Source organism: Rhinoraja longicauda, chromosome 24, assembly GCF_053455715.1.
Source record: "Rhinoraja longicauda isolate Sanriku21f chromosome 24, sRhiLon1.1, whole genome shotgun sequence".
In the NCBI taxonomy this organism is placed as follows: domain Eukaryota; kingdom Metazoa; phylum Chordata; class Chondrichthyes; order Rajiformes; family Arhynchobatidae; genus Rhinoraja; species Rhinoraja longicauda.
Genome location: NC_135976.1, coordinates 35,349,026 through 35,370,917, shown reverse-complemented (window position 1 = coordinate 35,370,917; position 21,892 = coordinate 35,349,026). Strand labels below are relative to the sequence as shown.

The 21,892-nt window shown below is 40.7% G+C and overlaps 1 protein-coding gene across 2 annotated transcripts in view; it reads right to left on the bottom strand.

The window, feature by feature from the left end:
* The window catches only part of rassf5 (Ras association domain family member 5), a 63,768-nt gene that overhangs the window by 9,607 nt on the left and 32,269 nt on the right, over nucleotides 1–21,892 (bottom strand). For both annotated transcript variants that reach the window (XM_078420240.1, XM_078420241.1), the window contains 2 exons: nucleotides 1,337–1,447; nucleotides 535–832 (listed from right to left, as the gene is read on the bottom strand). In XM_078420240.1, coding sequence (XP_078276366.1) covers nucleotides 535–832; nucleotides 1,337–1,447 — 409 coding nt within the window. The remainder of the gene's footprint in view (nucleotides 1–534; nucleotides 833–1,336; nucleotides 1,448–21,892) is intronic.

Below are 21,892 nucleotides of genomic sequence, written 5' to 3'. Positions count from 1 at the left end.
GTTCATCTTTAGATGAAGGCTGAAATGAAGTACAAAAACCGCAGTGAGGTAAGTTGGGAGACCAGGGCTACACCCTGAGCGTACGAGAGGTTTGTTCAATAGGCTGACAACAGCAAGGAGGAAGTCGTTGCACGTTTGCTGGGATGTGCTTTCAAGCTTCTGCCTGATGGAAGAGGGGATGAGTGGAGTGAAAGTGGTCCTGGATTACGTTATGTTACTAGAGTTGCCAGTACTGAGACAGCTTGGTTCAAGATATAACCCTTCAGCAATGTAGCCAGGATGTCGTCTGACCCCATAAGCAGAATCCAAAGACCTTTGCCGTTTCTTGAGATCACATGATATGAATCAATTTGGCTGAAGTCTGGTTTTTGTGATGTTGGGAAACTTCAAGAAGAAATAAAGATGTAGCATCTATTCACTAGATCTAGCTGAAGTTCAAACATTTCCAGATCTATTGTACCTTTCCCCTGCACTTTTCACACAATTCAAAAGTTCCAACATATTATGGAAAGGTATAAACAGATATTTAATTACCATCATCCCCTTTCTTTGTCAGGTAGAAGAGAGCATATTTTTGTGGGTTATCGATGACCATGAACTTCTTCAGCAAGCCTGTGATCACTTCGTTCACCGTCGTGCCACTGCTGATGTGTAGCTGTTTGACAGCATCCAGCGGCAGGTAGAATGATGTGCGTTTGTCTGTTATTTCCGCTGGATTCACTTCCTTCAGCACGTCGTAGATTGACTGTGGTCTGATGCCTGCTGGGACAGTGACAGGGCGGCGTAACTTCAGGTGCACCTTGATGAAGCCCGTGTAACTACCGTCTGCATTCTGAAAAACAACGCCATCATTACAACTCACAACTCACGATTCAGGAGTTGAACTCCATATATACCTTGGACATTGTGAAGAATAGGACCGTAACTGTGATCTCTCATTCCCTATGGAATTGATAAAGAGTGGGAGCGTGAGACGCCAAATGTAAAGGGCAAGTGATCAGGGAGCTGAGTGGCAGATCAAGTAGTCCAGTACATATAAATATTGAGGATCAGCTGAAGAGTCTGATGTAAAGTATTGCTTCTCTGATACTAAAGACCATCATGGAAAAGGTACAGCGTGTTCATTTGGAGGTGGAGAGCAACCAGACTTTCCGGGAGGAAGCCAGAAGGTAGCAGCTAACAGGTATCTCTGGACTCAATTCCATACACATTTATCCACTGCAAATACAACATGCTCCATTCTGGATTTCACAGGAAATTAAACAGCACTGTGTTAAAATCATACTTACTTTGGTATTTATAACAAAGACTACATTTACATTTTAATTGTACTTACTAAGCGCATTCCCAAACAGTTTTTAACTTTTCCATTATATTCTTCAATTTTTTGTTTAATCTCCTTTTCCGTAAGGACCTTTGGTTTCTCTTCCTCTTTAGTTGCCACATTCTGAAACATAAAAATAAGTCAGAGTTCAAAAGGGCGTTGCACATTTTTGGTGCCCTTCCACTTTTGTTATCGATACTTTCTCTGTCGCTCTGACACCATATTCTACACTGTTTATTTCACTTTTTGTACTACCTGATGTACTCAAGTATGGCAGGATTCTGTCTATATATCACGTAAAACTCATTCCCAATCTGACCTTTCTGTCTTGGGCCTCCTCCATTGTCAGAGTGAGGGCCAGCGCAAATTGGAGGATCAGCACCTCATATTTCGCTTGGGCAGCTTACACCCAAGCAGTATGAATATTGACTTCTCTAACTTCAGATAGTCCCTGCTTTCCCTCTCTCCATCCCCTCCCCCTTACTCCAGTATTTTGTGTCTACCTTCACGCAAAACAAAGTTTGCCCCTGTATTTCAGTACACGTGCCAATAATAAACCAATATCAATTAGCACCTCAGCAGTAAACCATGGCACAAGTGGAAACATCGATGCGGTCGGTACGCTGCAGAGGGGCTGTGCAGGATCACAGGGGAAGAAGCAGGCCCGCCTTTTACAGGAACGGGCACGTCCTACCCATAGTAAATTGTAAACTCAAAGTAAGTCATCCTCTCAAGAAAATAAAGTCAAAGATCTAAGTATGACAGTAGATAGATATGCCAAACATGAAAAAAAAAATCAAAACCTGATTTCAAAAAATCAAAAAAGCAACGGAGCAAATGGGAAGATGTGAATGCAGTGGAGGGGGTGCAGAGAGGATAACGGTGGAATGGAACGCTTTAGTGTGAGAATGGATAACGGGGGGGTTTAGAGTGAAGGAGGCTGAGGGATGATCTGAATGAGCTATATAAAGTTATGAACTTAGAAAGGGCACACAGTGAGAAACTCTTTCCCTTTGTCAAGGTTGTCTACAACCAGAGGGTGTAGGCCTATGGTGAGGAGTAGAATGGTTAGAGTGGATTTTTTTTTGTGTGTGTGTGTGTGTGTGTGTGTGTGTGTGTGTGTGTGTGTGTGTGTGTGTGTGTGTGTGTGTGTGTGTGTGTGTGTGTGTGTGTGTGTGTGTGTGTGTGTGTGTGTGTGTGTGTGTGTGTGTGTGTGTGTGTGTGTTTTGTGTGTGTGTTTAGTGTGTGTTTAGTGTGTTTATTTCTGTGTGTTTATTTCTGTGTGTGTGTGTGTGTGTGTGTGTGTGTGTGTGTGTGTGTGTGTGTGTGTGTGTGTGTGTGTGTGTGCGTGTGCGTGTGCGTGTGCGTGTGTGTGTGTGTGTGTGTTTTGTGTGTGTGTTTAGTGTGTTTATTTCTGTGTGTGTGTGTGTGTGTCCATAACATAAAAAGCAACTGAGCAAGTATTGGACAATGTGATGAACGTAGAGAGGGCACGTTTCCATGCTGTGACTGTTGTTCAATGATTCTAAACGCATGTTGCATTGAGCAATAAAATGTCCTAAAGAGTCATCCATCTGTGGATGACCAAGGACATTCAAAATAGTTTTAGATAAGAGGCTTCAAAATTTGCCAAATAATGCAATAAGGACAAGAAGATTATTTTGAAGCAGAAATGCATGCCCAATAATTGATGATGGAGGAGGCACAATGAGAATAAATTAACAATTATGGGAAATATGATTATAAATTCTATAACAATGTAAAAAGGATCAGTTATTTAGAATTGGGATGAAGAGAAATCTCTTGAGGCAGTGAGTTGTAAATCTGCAGAAGCTCAGACATAAAATGTATTCAAGCCTGGGATGAATGGATTTTAGACAGTAGGCAATCAGAGGGAGAGGGGGTGAGGTGATTGTACAGGAAAGTGGCAGAGGTGCCAGACTGGCCATAATGATATTGAACAGTGGGATAAGGTGGAAACCCAATTCCTATTTAAATATGCTTTTGTGCTGCCCTGCTCCCACAATGTTCCTAACTCCAATGCTTGGCCTGTTTGGTATGGCCATATCCAGCATATCCAGCATATGGCCATATCCAGCAGTTTCTGAGCCACGATGACTGTGAAGTGTCTGCTGAACACAGCATCAGCTGCATCACCCTCTACCTACCCAAACTCCTTGGTGTTGGAAGGAACTGCAGATGCTGGTTTAAACTGAAGATAGACAAAACATGGTGAAGTAACTCAGCAGGAGAGGCAGCATCTCAGGAGAGAAGGAATGGGTGATGTTTCGGGACGTGACTCTTCTTCAGTATCTTCGAACTCCTCGCCGAATGCATTATTGGAATATGAACTTCCACAGATTTCCTAGCTCTTTGTTCTTAAGTTGCATGAGATTTCATTTCCATTATTGTTCATTTTCTAACATTTTAAATTGTTTTATTGTGCTCCACAACAAGAACACCAAAAATGATTTCATCATCTTTCAGAAAAATGCAAGCAGATGAAAGGTAACTTATTTTTTTCTTGTTTCCCGAATGTCACGATAACCATCCTGGCTGAGACGAGTCCAGCACAAAACATGAGAAGTTCAAATGAAAAATACTGCAGTTGCTGGAAATCCAAAATTAAACGGAAACTTAAATATTGATTGCTCCCAATTCTGCAGATCTTGGCAGATATGCTGACCATTTTATATTATTTTCTATATTGCTTCAAACCATGAATCAAATAGGGTGGATTCTGGTTACTGGAGCTCAGTTACATCTTGCCTCTACCAATTCACTTTTGAACTCATATTTATAATGGAGTACTTGCCAATATTCAATCATGGATGAACATTCTCTAGACGTTCCATTCACACAATATTGAAATTAAATATGCTGTAATGTGAGAACGTGTTTTCATCAATAATGCAAGATTTAAAATTAAGTAATTACACAGTTAAATCAATCTTCCTGCTCACTGGAGTATTCTTTATTAGATTTATAATTAAGATATTCCAAGTTGGATTTATCATACTGCAGCTGAAATGAGCACAGTAAATGGGTCGGCTTGCTCTGTCTTTCAATGTAATCACAGTAGAGTTCTTCAGTTTACAATTAACTATCTGTTATAATTGTTTCTTACCCCAGAATGCTGTGACCTTGTGATTATAAATTCCCAAAATATCAACCGCAATTATTTTTCACTGCAAGAAAATGTTTTTAAAAATTCTAAATATTTTAGAGGTTAACGTTGCTAATCATTAGTTTTGACACATGCTTCAAATGGTGACAATGTCACAATGTAATTGGAATTCTAATAAAAGTATTGCGTGGAATAAATAAATAATTTGAAGCAGGTTAATGCTATTGTACTTGATAGATACAAGAGGATGATAGAACATTTTCTGCTTTCTTCTGGCAACAGACAAATGGTCTACCAGAAATGACAGGAAGGACAATGCCCCTATTCTAGTCATGTGGAATTAAACTACACCCGTTTGTTTTCATTCCTGAAATGGTAAATATATTGATATTGGGTTTGGAATGATTGCGGGATGTGGGATGTCACAGACATCTATTATTGAATTGTTAGAGTATGTGAGGCCATTCAGCCCATCGAACAGGGCCAGTTCTCTGCAAGAGCAACCCGCTCAATCCGATTCTCATTTCTTCTTTCCCCATAGCCCAACAGGAATCTACCCTTGTCATGCAGTGACGTTGCGATCCTGACTACTAGGTGCATGAAAAAGCTTTCCCTCAGTTTACTCTTATTTGTGTATCATCTTCTGCCATTGGAAACAGTATTTCCTTATTCATGCTGCCCAAAGGACCAAGGTACTGCCACAGTTGGTGAACCACATCCTGTTATTGGTGACAACAGTCTAGGGTTGCCAACTGTCCCGTATTAGCCGGGATATCCCGTATTTTGGGCTAAATTGGTTTGTCCCGTTCGGGACCGCCCTTGTCCCGTATTAGTAGGGTTGCCAACTTCCTCACTCCCAAAGAAGGGACAAAGGGTGACGTCACCGCCCGCGCCCCACGTGACCTCACCCAGCCAGCGGCCACATGCTCCCGCCCGGCCCGCCGCCATTGGTGGAGCGGGAGCACGTGGCCGCTGGCTGGGTGAGGTCACGTGGGGCGCAGGGCGGTGACGTCACCTTGTCCCGTATTTGGGAGAGAGGAAGTTGGCAACCCTACAACAGTTAGACAAGGGAACATATGTGGCAATTCAATTAAACATATCAAACTAGATAATGAACAGTAGTAACTTTATAACGTACCTGAATTAGACATTAAATAGAATTAGTTAATTAAATAATAATTTTTCCTCTGACTATATGATCTCGCACCATTTAAGAAACTCCTTACCTTTGATTTCTATTAACACATCTTCCGAATAGATAACTGGCTACTGAAGAAGACCATTACGAACAACAATATTCCAAACTGCACGGCTTGCTATCTCATGAATTTCTTCAAATAGCAGCGATACAGGACCCACGACAAACCAGATACAAATTGTGCAATGATAAATATTCTAATCTTTCTGCATATAAGTGGTGAAAGACAGCTACATTTTGTTCCAATAAATGATAAACACTGAATGGCGCTTAGCATTAACATATGTAATGACTTCTTAGATTGATTTTGATAGTTCTGTTCATTTCTAAACCGACAAATTTTCACACTCACCTCCAATAATGATTCCAGTCACTTTCATCAAAAACATCCCTCCAAAGATTTTGATGCTCTTGTTCAAACATAAATTATTCCTTTTATTAATTTCTGATCAAAATATTAACTTTTAAAAAATGTTAATGTTAGGGTCGGTTCAAAGTTAATGGACCTGTTGCTCATGTACAACAGTTGCTATTTTTAATTTAACAATGCTTGAGTCATTAAAAAACAAAAACTGGCAGGGCCACAAATAATGTGCACGGACTGCCAAGCTCGATTATCTGATAACCCCCAGTTGGGTAAGGTACGAATGCAAACTCATAAATTTATCCCATCGTAATAAATCTACTCCAATGCATTACCACACTCACCAATTCATTTAATCCCATAGTTGAGTAAGCACAGCTAGAGTTTGCTAGAGAGTAGTCTTCTACCTTTGCTTCATTTTGTGTACTTTGAATGGCTTCCTAGGGAGATAATCTGCATGTTTTACAATGCTGCAGTGATAGAAGTTTCACTCTTTAAAGGTTGAAATGTAGAGACAGCAGTTGTCTGATATTAATCCACCCCTTCTCTTCCCTTCCCCCAAATGCCATTCAGAGTGACTGATTTGGTTGGTTGAAACTAAATTGTATCTCAAGACATTGCGGATGCATTTTTATCCTCTGGTCTGTTGACTCTGCAATAAAGGCAGCTGCCTGCGGGTAATCTGTGAAGATTTATTTTGATCTACAGTGGACTTCAGTGCCTTAGACTGTGCAGAGCAGATTTAACATCCATTCTCTCTCAGAATTTCAATTTGCACATTCATGACTTGAAAGCAGAAATGGGCATTTGAAATATGGTATTTAATTAGAACCAACAAGCTGCTAGTTCATCTTCTCCTGCTTGTGTTTACAGGCAGCACGGTTGGTTATTTGCTGTCAAATTACACCACAGAAGCCAAATTAACATTTCTTCGTTAAAGAGCATAACAAGAGAAAGAACATCTGGAGAATAATTCATTCAAATTTTAAATGGATCTTTTCTTTTGCCGGGAGTGAGACTTTGGCTGGCCACAGTACATGGAGGATACCTCAGCAGAAAGCATGCCATAATTGTGACAATGTCTAGCTCATTTTTATCCCAGTTCAATTAATGGAAAGAATTTTAGTTTAGTGTAGTTAAAAAATACAGCATGGAAACAAGTCCACCAGCCCTCCAAATCCACATCAACCACTCATCCACACCACCACAATATTGGTCAGTTTCTTTTTACATTATACAAAGGTCCCTGCCTAATATTATTCCATGAACACAAGAGCAAAAGAATTAGAAGCAGGAGCAGAGCCACTGTGGCCCTGAGGCCCGTGTCACCCTTCATCAGATTACAGCTGATCTTCCAGCTGTGCCGTCTGGCTGCATGATCCCAATTCAGCGATTCTCACATTATCCAGAAATCCACAATGTGAGAGTGATGGAGACTGGATGGTTGGAGAGTATTTGGAGAGTAAGTAGATTGAGGGGCACGGGGAACTGGCACAGAAGGGGAGATGAGGTCTGGGATGGCAGTCCAAGCTAGAGGCGACAATTAACCTGTTTCTGCTCCGATTACGTCTTCACATTTTTCCACATTATATTCCACCTGCAACATTTCATCTAGTGACTTAGCTTGTCAATATCCTCTTGAAGCCTACTTACATCCTTAACATACAATCTCACCAAGTTTTGTACTACCAGAAAATAGTGTCTCAGCTAAATGATCAAAATGGATTGTAAGTAGTTGGCCCAGCACAAGTGGTACCTCATTCATCACAGCCCAGCGATCTGAGAAAGAACTGTTTATTATCATTCCTTGCCTTCAGTCAACCAGCCCACAATCCATGGCAAGACATTACCCCTCATTCCATGTGGTCTCAACTCAATGAGCCCATGTTGGAATCTATTCATTGCCTTATGAAAATTAAAACTCCATATCCACTGGTCCCCCTTATCTATTCTACCAGCTAAATCCTCAAAGTCCAATAGATCAGTCAAATATAATCTCTTTCACATATTCATACTGTTTTAACTCAATCCTCATTTTCTTTTTTAGTCTGAAGGGTCCCGACCCGAAAAGTCACCCATTCCTTCTCTCCTGAGATGCTGCCTGACGTGCTGAGTTACTCCAGCATTTTCTGAATAAATACCTTTTCTTTTTTAGATGTCTGTTATTGCATTCTTAATTATAGATTAGGCATTCCTCCTACAACTAAAGTTAGCTTAACAGATCAACAACCTTAATAACAGATCAGTAGTCTCCTTCACAATTCTAAACAAAACTAAATTTAATGGAACATTGTTTTATTCCAAGGTAACTCATTTTCAAGGCATGTTTAGAAGGATGGGGGGCGGGGGTCACATTGTAACCTACTGGATAATGAAAAGCCTAGATAGAATGAATGTGGAAAGAATGTTTCCAGTAATAGGAGAGTCTAGGACCAGAGGGCATAGCCTCAGAATAAAAGGACGAGCCTTTAGAATGGAGATGAGGAGGAATTTCTTTGGTTAGAGGGCGGTGAATCTGTGGAATTCACTGCCACAATGGCTGTGGAGACCAAGACATTGGGTGTTTTTAAAATGGAGATTGATAGGTTCTTGATTAGTAAGAGCGTCAAAGGAAAGGGGGAGAAGGCAGGAGAATGCGGTTGAGTGGGAAAGAGAGCTCAACCATGATTGAATGGCAGAGTAGACTCGATGGGCCGAATGGCCTAATTCTGCTCCTATGTCTTATGGTCGTAAAGCTCTAGAACATATCATCGTGCTTTATCTGAGCCACATTGGAATTACATTTAACCGTGACTTTTCACCAGGACCCCAAACATACATCTCATCCACGCACTGCACCTTCAAAAGAGAGCTAGATAGAGCTCTTAAGGATAGCGGAGTCAGGGGGTATGGGGAGAAAGCAGGAACGGGGTACTGATTGAGAATGATCAAAGACGTACAGGTATGTAGGTTAATTGGCTGGGTAAATGTAAAAATTGTCCCTAGTGGGTGTAGGGTAGTGTTAATGTACGGGGATCACTGGGCGGCACGGACTTGGTGGGCCGAGAAGGCCTGTTTCCGGCTGTATATATATGATATGATATGATATGATCACATTGAATGGCGGTGCTGGCTCGAAGGGCTGAATGGCCTACTCCTGCACCAATTGTCAATTGTCTATCATCAATCCCAGTGGCCAGCAATCACATTGCTTTAGCATTCAAGATTGGCCGAGGGCATTCAACACAGAACAAACCAGTAACAGAACCAGTAACCAATAAAAGGTCTTTGACTTCGAAAGACAATGCTGGTTCTCTCCCCACAGATGCAGTCTGACCTGCTGAGTATTTCCGGCATTTGCGGTGCTTATTTCAGAACAATCCAGCAACAGAATCCTAGAATTTCAAAAGTATCTGTGGCTTATTTCTAGATTATGTTGAGAATTCAAGAAATCAGTCTCTGGGGGACACCATTATTTCTATCTAACAGGCATTTAAAATTCAAGTTATGCATTTGTTATCTATCAGTGCTCAGGGGCCAGGTCAAATACTGTACATAGTTACACATAGTGATCCTTTTGCTTTTGGTGCCAAAGGAATGTGTTGAGACTGCAAAATAATTTGATTGTATCTTTCTCCACAAGTAAACCGCCTGACATTTGACCCATCTGTAGGAACCAGTAATATTTCTTTACTGAGGACACACAGAAATTTATCTCTTTTAAATATATGCTTAAAGTTCTTTTAAGCAGAACATTTCAAATCCAGTCATTTTTAGCAGCACTACACACCAGCACATGAAAAGGCCAAACTGAATCTGTAAGAACTACGAGTGGAAATCATTTACCGTCTTCTGTCAGCAACACAGAACATAAAACTTGAAATTTGTCATGGAAGATCTGAGTAAAAATTAATTTCCCCAACACTAGTCTTATAATAATTCTAAATGCCTCCATTCATTTACTGCACCAGTCAAAACTAAACTACTAAGCCCCAGGGTATTGCAGCAAATCTATTTCTGGAACAACCAGTACCAACCTTGACTCAATTTATTTTTCCTTCACTTTGTCTTTCAACTTAACACCCGGCATCTAATAGAAAGAAAAATGTAATAAGAAAGTCAAGTGAATAGGATCTAAATTGTCAAAATAAATGAGACCAATATATAAAATGCAATTTTCTTCACTTTTTGCTTTAGTTTCGTGAATCAATCTCCAGATATTGGGTGACAAAATCATTGATTAATTTAGTATCAATACTAAATCAGCCCCCTTTCTTTTGAGAGCTAGGAAATTGCAATAAAGTGTATATTTGCCAGAAATTCCTTGACCTGAAACATTAACTGTGTATCTATCTGATCTGATGAGTGTTTCCAGCCTTTTCTGGTTTCACAGAAGCATTAGGTAAATACTCAGACAGATGCACTAAAATTAGTTCAGTGCCACTCCCAAAACATTTTTGCTTTGCAATCAGAAAGAGTTTGTCCCATAAAAGCATTCTATCCGTGGCAGTCAGACACATTATGGCTCAATGAATGAGAGACAGCTACAAAGAGGGAAAGACAACCCAGGCTATCTGGAAAGCACATCGCAATGCAGGTGCCGGGGGAAGTCCTGACCACCAGTCTCTGGAGACCTACCAGGTCACAACAGAAGCCTCAAGCCTTCTACTCCGGGAGTGATAATCCTTCAATGCCCTTCATAATACTACACAAAATTTCAACACCAAACCACTTGCCCCAAAAGATATACTCACCCTGAGACATGACAACATACACACGTTTCCCCCATCCACACCCTGCACTGACCCACACCGGCCCTACCACCATATTACCATTGGCTTTCTATTCCCTCCACTGCCAAACAGAAGTCAAGCTCAAATATGGGACAATTTTCAACAGAGTTGTGTGAATCGGTAGAATTCTCTGCCACAAAAGGTGTACATGCTGAATAATGGCCTGTTTTTACCCCATATCCCACTGAATCTTTCCACCCATGTACCTGCCCAAATGTCTTTTAACTGCTGTGATAATATGTCTCAACTACCTCCTCTAGCAGCTCATTCCATAGACCCACCACCCTCAATGTAAAAAAGTTGCCCCTCGGGTTCTTATTAAATCTTTCCCCTCGAGTCCAGAACCAGGGGCCACAGTTTAAGAATAAGGGGTAGGCCATTTAGAACGGAGATGAGGAAAAACCTTTTCAGTCAGAGAGTTGTAAATCTGTGGAATTCTCTGCCTCACAAGGCAGTGGAGGCCAATTCTTTGAATGCATTCAAGAGAGAGCTTGATAGAGCTCTTAAGGATAGCGGAGTCAGGGGGTATGGGGAGAAGGCAGGAACGGGGTACTGATTGAGAATGATCAGCCATGATCACATTGAATGGTGGTGCTGGCTCGAAGGGCCGAATGGCCTACTCCTGCACCTATTGTCTATTCTCTATTGTCATCTTCAACCTATGACCGCTGGTTCTTGATTCCCCCCACCTTGGGTAATAGTGTCCATTCACTATCAATTCCCCTCATGATTTTTTACACCTCTGTAAGAGCAACTGTTTTTTTAATATCCATGTTCTTCAGGATCTGGACATCACGGGTAGACCAGACTATATTACCCATTCCCGATGACCCTGGAGAAGGTGCTAGACACACACAACTGAGCAGCCTGCAGGGTCACTTCAGAGAAGATTGAAAATTCATCCACATTGGGTAGGTTTGGCGACACACGTAGATCAGGTTGGATAAGGATCTAGATTTCCCACCCTGATGGACATTAGTGAACCACATGGGTTTTTTCACAATCAAATATTTTATGTGATCATCATTACTAAGACAACCAGTATAGTTTAGTTTTTTAGTGCGGAAACAGACCTTTCGGCCCACCGAATCCTCGCCGACCAGCGATTCCCACACATTAACACTATCCTACACACACGAGGGACAATTTACACATACATCAAGCCAGTTAACCTATAAACCTGTACGTCTTTGGAGTGCGGGAGGAAACCAAAGAAAACCCACGTGATCACGGGGAGAACACACAAACTCCATACAGACAGCACCCATAGTCAGGATGGAAGTAAGCGCTGTAAGGTAGCAACTCTACAGCTGCGCCACCTTGCCACCCCAGTTGTTTGTCTAAATTACAACATTTTAATTTCGCAGCCAAGCAGAGATTTGAATTCAGGTCTCTGAACTACCAACCTGGTGATTCAGCTGCTGTTGACAAGTGGAATCTGGAGACCCTTCTTCAGACAGGTGCTTTAGTCTGAATTGTGCTTCAGCTTTCATAGGTTATACAGAAAAACATCTATTGCTCAAAGTATTTTTTTTTAAATTGAATGTGTTCTCGGAACTCCCAAATTACATTATACCCTTGAGAGTTTCACAGCATCCAATATTCTGTAAGTCCTTCGTTGCTTCATTAAAATGTGTGGTTTATTACACATTACAGATATCATGGGATGTTAATCAGAATATTTGAAGTTTGGAGCAGAAACTTGTTCAGAAGCTGAAAGTAGGTAGAGAAAGGTCGATGGAATATCAGGCAGGGAATTGCATACATAATTTACTATAGCCAATTTTGTGCTGCTAGCCAAGCTGAGATTTACTACTAAGTTTCTGAAAGTATTTTATAAAATACTAGACCAAGTTGGGCCCAAAACTCTCCTGCATTGGTGCAGCACCCTCTCCTCCCCTCCTCTCCCCCTCCCTCCCACCCTCCCTCCACCTCCCCCCTTCCCCTCCATCCCCCTCAACCCCCCTTATCCTCCCTCCTCCCCCCTACCTCCCTCCCTCCCTAGGAGATAGATTTAAACTTTAAAATGTGAATAACTTTAAAACCATAACACCAATTTCAATTAAACTTCTTCCATTAGCACCAAAGGGACGACGGTGAGTAAGGTGGGACTAAAATTGTCACGCTATTGTGTACCGTTTTGGCTGTAGTTCAGGAACAAACAAACAAACAAGAGTTTTAGTATATAGATATCATAACACATAAATACAGAATCTCCATTTGGATAAAGTTCACTTTATTTTTATTTACCAGCTAATCCAATGTAGTGTGTATGAATTAAAAGCCTATCCTGAAAAATCATTTTTTTTAAGTGGTGACCACAGAATGAATTTCAAAAGTTCTTTGTATGTTGCTTCAGATCACAACTTCCCCTTTCTCTGCTATGTAAAGACTGGTGAAATATCTGTGAATCTAACTGAAATGGAGAAACTAAATAAGCAACCCCATGAATGTTTAAAGTATTGGCCATTGTAAAGCAAGCCTGTGCTGAGATGATTCTCTGCAGACCATTCCTTTGTGCCCACCTTGGTACACTGGACAAAGATCAGGTAATCGTCACATCACCCCCAAAGCCTTCACTCTGTTGCACTTCACCGGATGTGAAATAGATCGCAGTTCTGCAAATGCTACTAGTTCCACTTTTATCACAGTTATGATGCAATCTTGTCTTTGATATGAATGCACTTCTTTTTAAACATTGTTCTGAACAATTCAATATAAACTAACTCTTAAGGGTTCATTTGGATTTTAAACTGTCAAATATTTCCAACACAATACATGATAATTCACCCCAAAGGACTGAACCTATGTAGTTAGGCCCTAATGTCCAAACTCACATATAATATAAACAAAAATCTGGAGTAACTCAGCGGGACAGGCAGCATCTCTGGAGAGAAGGAATGGGTGACACTTTGGGCCGAGACCCTTCTTCAGTCTGAAGAAGTGTCTCAACCCGAAAGGTCACCTATTCCTTCTCTCCAAAGATGCTGCATGTCCTGCTGAGTTACTCCAGATTTTTGTGTCTCTCTTCGGTTTAAACCAGCATCTGCAGTTCCCTCCTACATATATAATATAAGCAACACTTTTTCGCAGTAAAAAATACTAGTTTTATAAAAACAGATATAGATGTCTTTAAATCATATTTATGATATTATATATTTGAGCTTTCCTAGTGAAAGACATAACAATGAGAACATTTGGCTGTTTATACCTCCAGCCTGCAGTGCAAGCTTCAGTTGTGCCAAAGCCCCATCACCTTGGAGTGCAGTTCAATGGGCGTGGCACAAATGTGACCCATAAAATGCCATCTAATACTCTGTTCTAAGGGTGGGTTCAAAATGGGCATTGGTCAAAGGCTCCATTGGGCCAAGATGAGTGCAATTGGAACTACCATTGACAAATGAATCTCGGGAGATAGAGGATTAAGGAAGGACATCAACACAGTGATGGATATTTGAGGAGGATGTAAAATGACCCAAAAATTATCATTATCGTCTTCAGTCTAGAAAAATTCCAATTGGATGACAATGAGGAAAGTAGTACGACACCAATGAAGCTCAGAAATAACATGGTTGCACGTAATAATTTTGATCTGCTTTTACAACTGAGATTGGCACCACCTGGTTGAAGATTGTTCAATATTTCACTACTTTCCCCAAGCACAAACTAGAATGAATTCTCTCAGTCTCATTGTCTGGCAGGTTCGTTTGTAACAACCTGAATGCAGGGGGTGTGCAAGAGTAATTCCCACTGCCTTGCAGCAGTCGTCTCTAGATCAGGCAACAAACATTCCTCATGATGTTGATTTTAACGAGGAGATTCAGGCAAAGTAAGACAGGGATATTTAAAGTTCAGCCATAAAAAGTATCATTTCAACCCAAATAAGTTTTTGTGGAAAGTGCCATTTTCCATACTTTTTCCTGTCCTGTTCCCTGCTCCACCATTACGGTTTTTTTCAAATGTGAGAATGTCACTGAATGTGAACCATAGAATGTCATCTCCAACATCATTACACACAGAACTGGTTAGGACAGACTGCAGCCTTTCAAGCAAGTGGTTCAGCAAGTGGGTGTTGACCACTATGTTCTCAAGGACAAATAGTCATGGACAACATTCAGAATTTGCCAATATCTCACAACTGGGTTAATTTTTTATTAATTTCACAAAATATCCTGGAACATATTGCTATGTTAAATGCATGAGAAAAATACAAGCTGCTGTTACATATTGTGGAGCTCGGTGTGTGGTCTTACTCAGTTCACTCTCTCTCCCAGTTAAAGTCTTCCAATGCCTTCACCATTTTATCCCAAACTCCACAAAAGGCCAATTTGCTTCTGCCATGCAAGTGAGCCTTGCAGCCTGCTGATATTCAGGAGATGAATACACAGGTAACCTTTGGTCTGCTTCGTCTGTTAAATGTCCATGGGTTACCTGTTAAGCCTTAGATGTGCTCAAACGGTTTAAATATGTTTACATTTAACTCAACAGCAACATCATTATTGTAAAAACTCAGAATTTCATGAGGTTTGTAATGTTTTGTTATTCGTTAATTCCATGACACTGTGGCAAAGAAGTTATGTACATTCTCCCTGTAGTTCACACCCACATATTTACCCTTCAAACAAACAAAACCACCCATTATCTGGTGATCATACTGCTGGTGATGGAAATTTCTGTTCATGCCATTGACACTGAGGAACTGACAGAGAGGATTGTTCACAAATTTGCTTCTTTGGTTCCCACACTGCAATAACCACCAAAGTTCAAAAAAGTTCTTTATTGGCTGTACGCCATTTGGAACACTGAGGTCACAAAAAGCCGATAACGACGTGTCTTTATATCCATACAGATCAGTCAACAAGCACTTCCTTGTTTTAGGATGGTTCCTTTTTTTGTTGCTGTTAGTACAGTTTGGCAAAGTAGTGTCAGCAGCCATGTAAGCTTAAGATTGTTCAGAATCACATGTTGTATGACTTTTAGAGAATTTACAGAAAACAATTTATCAATTTATTTGGCCCAAGGTAAAAAAAAATGTTCCAATACATTTTGTAGCACAAATGTTTATATGATTTTTATGAAAAACCTATTCAAAGAAATTCATTAAGATCACAGTGTGTGTGATTTAGGTTTTGTTTCTCACTAATCCACATAGGTGCCCAGGTGAGTGTGGTGGCATCCAGTGATACAAAACCATGTGGGTTTTCCCTGGGTGCTCTGGTGTCCTCCCACGTCCCATAGACTTGCAGGTTTGTAGGTTAATTGTGTAGTGTGTGGGATGCGATGTGGGATAATATAGAACTAGTATATAGGTGGTCCGTGGTTGGTGTGGACTCAGTGACCCATAGGGCCTGTTTCCATGCTGCAAAAACTATCACTAATGTGATGATACTTATTTTCATTTGTTCATGTATATTTTGCATTTGAGCGAGTCACTTATGCAGAAGTGGTCTTTCACACTTGTAAACGCTGCTTAGTCATATTTTAAAGGGGATTGGCTCAAGAAGATTTCCGCTAAATTCACCATCCGAAAATGTTGGTGAACCAATCATAGAAAATGTTTGATCTTCTAATGCGGATTACAGAATTGTGGATGATCAGCCATGATCATATTGAATGGCGGTGCTGGCTTGAAGGGCCAAATGACCTACTCCTGCACCTATTGTCTATTGTCTACAATGCCTCTCTCACCTCCTTCAACTGACCAAAGTCCTCTCAAAGCCGCCCTGTGCAGAGTGGATAAGGCGGCTTTAGTGGACAAGGTCAATGTCAAGGCGTACAAGGGGCAGGTTGAATGGCACACACAATCAACTCCATCCATTTGTCCAAGAAACGTCTTGGCCAATGTACTTTGGCTACACCCTGCGCAGTCCCGTAGCTGAATCATTCAAACATTCCATGGGTCCCTGATTCTTCATTATTTATAAAACTTTTCATCATTTATTAAGTATTCCAGTCTACTTTTTCCCCAGAGAAAACTAGACAGTCTCACTTCCATTTACACTGAAACTCATTTACCAGAGTAACTTTCTGAATTCATATTTCCAGCTGCCATCTCTCCAATTCCCCAATCTTTGAGTCTTCTACAAACATAGATCAATAGCTTTCTATCCTTTAATCTAAGCCATCAATAAACACAATGTATAGTATTAGTTCAAGGACTGGTCTTTCTAACACCAGTCTTCATATTCTGCCAGTTATAGCGATGGTCTATTATTCTAATCCTCATCTCCTGCCACTGAGACAAGCTCCTAAACAAATAAATAATTTAGATAGATAGACAATAGGTGCAGGAGGAGGCCATTCGGCCCTTCGAGCCAGCACCGCCATTCAATGTGATCATGGCTGATCATTCTCAATCAGTATCCCGTTCCTGCCTTCTCCCCATACCCCCTGACTCCACTATCCTTGTCTTACATTCCATACGTGTCAATTCTTTAAACAATTTTTCATGAGAAAAATTAACAAACACTTTTAAGAGGTCAATAATAAATTCAAGACATTCCTCTGAATCTTACTTTAGTTCAGTTTTTAAAAATTAAATGGGGTTTTTCCCAAATACCATCGATCCTTTGCAAATCCATGGTCTATTTGAATATAAAGTGTTCTGTCATTTTGTGCATCGGCCAAAGGAATGTTATATGTTACAATTGGCCACAAAATGCAAGTAATTCAACTCAATTACATTGTGTCAGCAAATTATTAAGACTGATTTGTCACATCGGTCCATGATGCAGAGTAACTAAATGTGGGGCTGAAACAATATGAAAGCCATTCCAAGTGTAGAAAAAAAAGTTTGGCTGCAAAACTTGTTTAACTTGCTTATTATTCTATTAACAGTCTCACAATTGCTACCTATACCACATGCCAATCGGAGTGAATATAGGATATGTTGGATGAACCATTTGTGGGGAAGTGGGACCACAACATGCTGGCAGGATGTACTTGAGAAGAACAAGGATGTCCGTGGGGAGAACAAAAAAGACAAAATGCTGGAGTAACTCAGCGGGTCAGGCAGCATCTCTGGGGAGGAATTTTTAGTGCAGTTGCAGTGGGTTTAAACTAAATGACACGGCAGCCGGGAATCTATCAAGGGAGTTGAGGAAGGAGAAACTAGGAAAGAAACAAAAACAGAAGGCAAAATACAATAGAGGAAAGCAGAGATATTAAAGGCAGAAAACAAATGGAACATTCGAACAAAATACTGCTAAGGGGACTAAGAATGTGCACAGATATGCCTAAAGGCTTTGTGTCTTAATGTGCAGAGCATTTGCATTAAAGTGATGAATTAATGAAGCAAACAGATGTCAATGATATGATGTGTTGAGGCTGCAGGAGGACTAGATTCAGCAGTATTTAATATTCAGCAAGGACAGGCAACGAGGACAAGGAGATGGGATATCAGGTTGAGGAGATTACTGTAATAGTAAATGAGGAGTTAGAATCTGTATGGGAACAGTTGAAAAATACCAAGGTTCAGAAAACATTAGTAGGGTTCGTATGGAAACCCCCAAACAGTCTTGGCATTGTTGGAGAAAGAAATAGGCAGGAAACTCGAGACCCATGCAATAAGGGTACAACTGGGTATGCCCAGGTTTGTATCATGGGGCTTTAGAGGAGGAAGAATTGCTGAGGCCTTGGCAAATATATTTAAATCATCAACCATGAGGCAGGTTTCCAGGAGGGTTGCAGGGACAAACCAGGGTACAACAGGAGACCAGAGAGACAAACTCTTCACACAACAGGCAGATTATATAGAAGATAGACACAAAATGCTGGAGTAGCTCAGCGGGTCAGGCAGCATCTCTAGAGAAAAAGGATGGGTGATGTTTCAAGTCAGGACCCTTCTTCAGACTTTCCCAGACCCCTGAAAAAGGATCCTGACCCAAAACATCACCCATCCTTTTTCTCCAGAGATGCTGCTTGACCCGTTGAGTTACTCCAGCACTTTGTCTATCTTTTGTATATACCAGCATCAGCAGTTCTTTGTTTCTACAGCTGGTGCACACAATGGCAATGTTTGCAAGACATTGGAGAGGTACATGGATAAGAAATGTTTCAAGGGATATGGATCAAACACAGGCAAATGGGACTGGAACCAAGGAACTGCAGATGCTAGTTTACAAAAAAAGACAAAGTGCTGGAGTAACTCAGCGGATCTGGCACCATCTCTGGAGAACATAGATAGGTGATGTTTCGAGTCGAGATCCTTCTTCAGAACTATAGACCTATAGACCTTCAGAACTATAGAACTATAGACGTCAGCTATAGACCTAATCAACATGGATGAGTTGGGCCTAAGAGGTTGTTTCTGTACTGTATGACTATGACTCTCACCCTAGTCATTGGTTATTTTAATCTACACTTATATTGGGCTAACTATACTCTGGAGGAGGGACTCCTGGTGGATGTATGGGATGATTTTCTAAACCAATCATAGAAGAACTAAAGTAGAGAGTAGGTCATAGTAGATGGAGTATTATGTAATGAAAGAGGATGAATCAGCAATGTCATTGTGCAAGGCCCTTGGGGAGGACTGGTCATAATGGGGTAGAAATCTTTATTAAGATAGAAAGTACCATCATTGGTTCTGAGTCTAGAGTTTTGAATCTAAATAATGGAAATAATGGTATATGTGAAGAATGGGTTCAGATAGGATGGGGAATATAGCTTATGGGGTTAACTGTGGATTGGCAATGGCAAGCATTTAAGGAGCCCAAAGATGACCTACAATTATTCATTCCTGCTTGGTGCAAAAATAAGGCAGGAACGGTGGCTCAACCATGGCTAACAAAGCAAGCTGAGGAGAGGATCCAATGTTGTGCCAAATGAATGGGCCTGAAAAAAAAGTTCAGCATACATGAGGACAGCTTAGAACTCAGCAAAAAATGACCAAGAAATTGTTCAGAAGCAGAAAATCAAAGATGAGAGCAAGCTTGCAGAGAACATTAAACTGATTGTAAATGCTTCTTTAGATGAGCAAAGACAAAAAGATTAATAAGGAAAATGGAGGCCATTTACAGTTAGAAACAAAGGAATGTATAATGGAGAAGAAAAAAATGGCAGACCAATGGGACTAATGCTTTGGATCTGTCATCACAATGGCGAACACGCATCTTCCCGGAGATGTTAAGGAATCGAAGGCTGAGTGAGAGAGAGAAGCTGAAGTAGGGAAATTGATGGGATTGAAGCTGATAAATTGCCAGAGTCCAATCGTCTGCATTATGAAGTACATAGACAATAGGTGCAGGAGTAGGCCATTCGACCCTTCGAGCCAGCACCGCCATTCAATGTGATCATGGCTGATCTTCCACAATCAGTACTCCGTTCCTGCCTTCTACCCATACCCCATGGTTCCCCTAGCACTACAAGCTCTATCTAACTCTCTCTTGAATGCATCCAGTGAATCGGCCTCCACTGCCTTCTGAGGCAGAGAATTCCATAAATTCACAACTCTCTGTGTGAAAAAGTTTTTCCTCATCTCGGTTCTAATTTTCCTCACCTCAGTTCTATAGGAGATGACACTAGAACATGATCGAATTGGTAGTTATTTTCCACCATTCTTCTTGATCAGTTCCTACAAATTAGGTAAATCCACCAATTAATAAAAAGGAAGAAGAGAGACCAAAAAGCATGATATGAAAAAAAACCTGCTTTACTGAGGAAATAATTATTCTGAAATTAGTCAAAGTCACCATGGATTTACAAAAGGGAAATCAAGCTTGACATTTACTGGAGTTTCCTTTTGAGTATGTAACCAGTAGAGTGGATGGGAAAAACCAGTGGGTACAGTGTGTGAGAACTTTCAGAAGGCATTCGATAAAATCGTATAAGGGATTAATATACAAAATTCTATAGCCCAGGGATTGTGGGGAATGCACTGATATGAATAGAGATGTGGTGGATGGACAGGAAACGGAGGAAGAATAAATGGATCTTTTCCGAGTTGCAAGAGTGATTAGTGGAAGACTACAGGGCTCAGTGCTACCTCAACAGACGTGAAGGGTTTAGATGCAAGTTTACCAGCAACACAAAGTGGAGTGCAAGTGTGGGTGTGAAGGGAATGCAGGAAGAGCTCAAATGGAATAGGTAAATACACGGAAGAGACAGAATAAAGTAGGTAGTGCAAGCTTTCCCCTTTGGTCACAAAACCAGAAAGGCAGAGTGTTTTCCAAATGGCGATAGATTAGGAAAGGGACAGGTACAACAGACCTGGCCATCCTGTGCATCAGGCATTGAAAATAAGTAAGCAAGTAGTTAAAGAAGACAAATGTCATGTTGGTCTTCATTGTGAATGAATTTGACGGTAAATACGGGATTTCTTACTGCACTTATACAGGGGAAAATGATTTGCTATGCATGGTTCCTGGACTGTCCCATGTTGAGAGATTGGGAAGATTAGGCATCATTTCACAGAACTAGAGAGATCTCATTAAAACTTTAACATGTTGCCAGGACTGGATAGGCGAGATGCAGGAAAGATATTCTCAATCGTGGGGAAGACCAGAACCATGGTCAAGCCTCAGGAACAATGGTTAAGCCTCAGGGATGGGCCATTTAGGAGTGAGACGAGGAGAAAATTAATCACCCAAAGCCTGGCGAAGCTGGAGAACGCTTTCGCTCTGAAGGCAGCTGAGGCTAAATCGTCACATATTTAAGAAGGAATTAGATATCAGGGTTGGAAACATCAAGGAGTATGGTGAGAAAGCGGGAATGGGGGTTTAGATAATTACCATGGGGAATGGTGGAAAAGGTTGAAAGGACCAAATGACCAACTCCACACAGGCAACACTCCCGAACAGAAAAAGAGCAAAACTTCTCTTCCTGTAGGGATTGTTCAATGCAGAGAATATTGTAATGTGTACGGCTTATTGTATCCAATCATACATACTGAATAGAGGTTACTAAAAAATTTTGTAAACTAAGATTTTAATTTAAAAATAAATTAATTGGAATCCACTTTAAAAGTACAGTGCCACTTACGCTCTCTTTCATAACACTTGGGGGGAAAAAATGTTATTGGTTAAATTGGTAAAATTATCATTTAAACTTTTGTATTGCTGGCACAGATGACCACACAACAAATACTATGTGGTACACTAGCTCATCA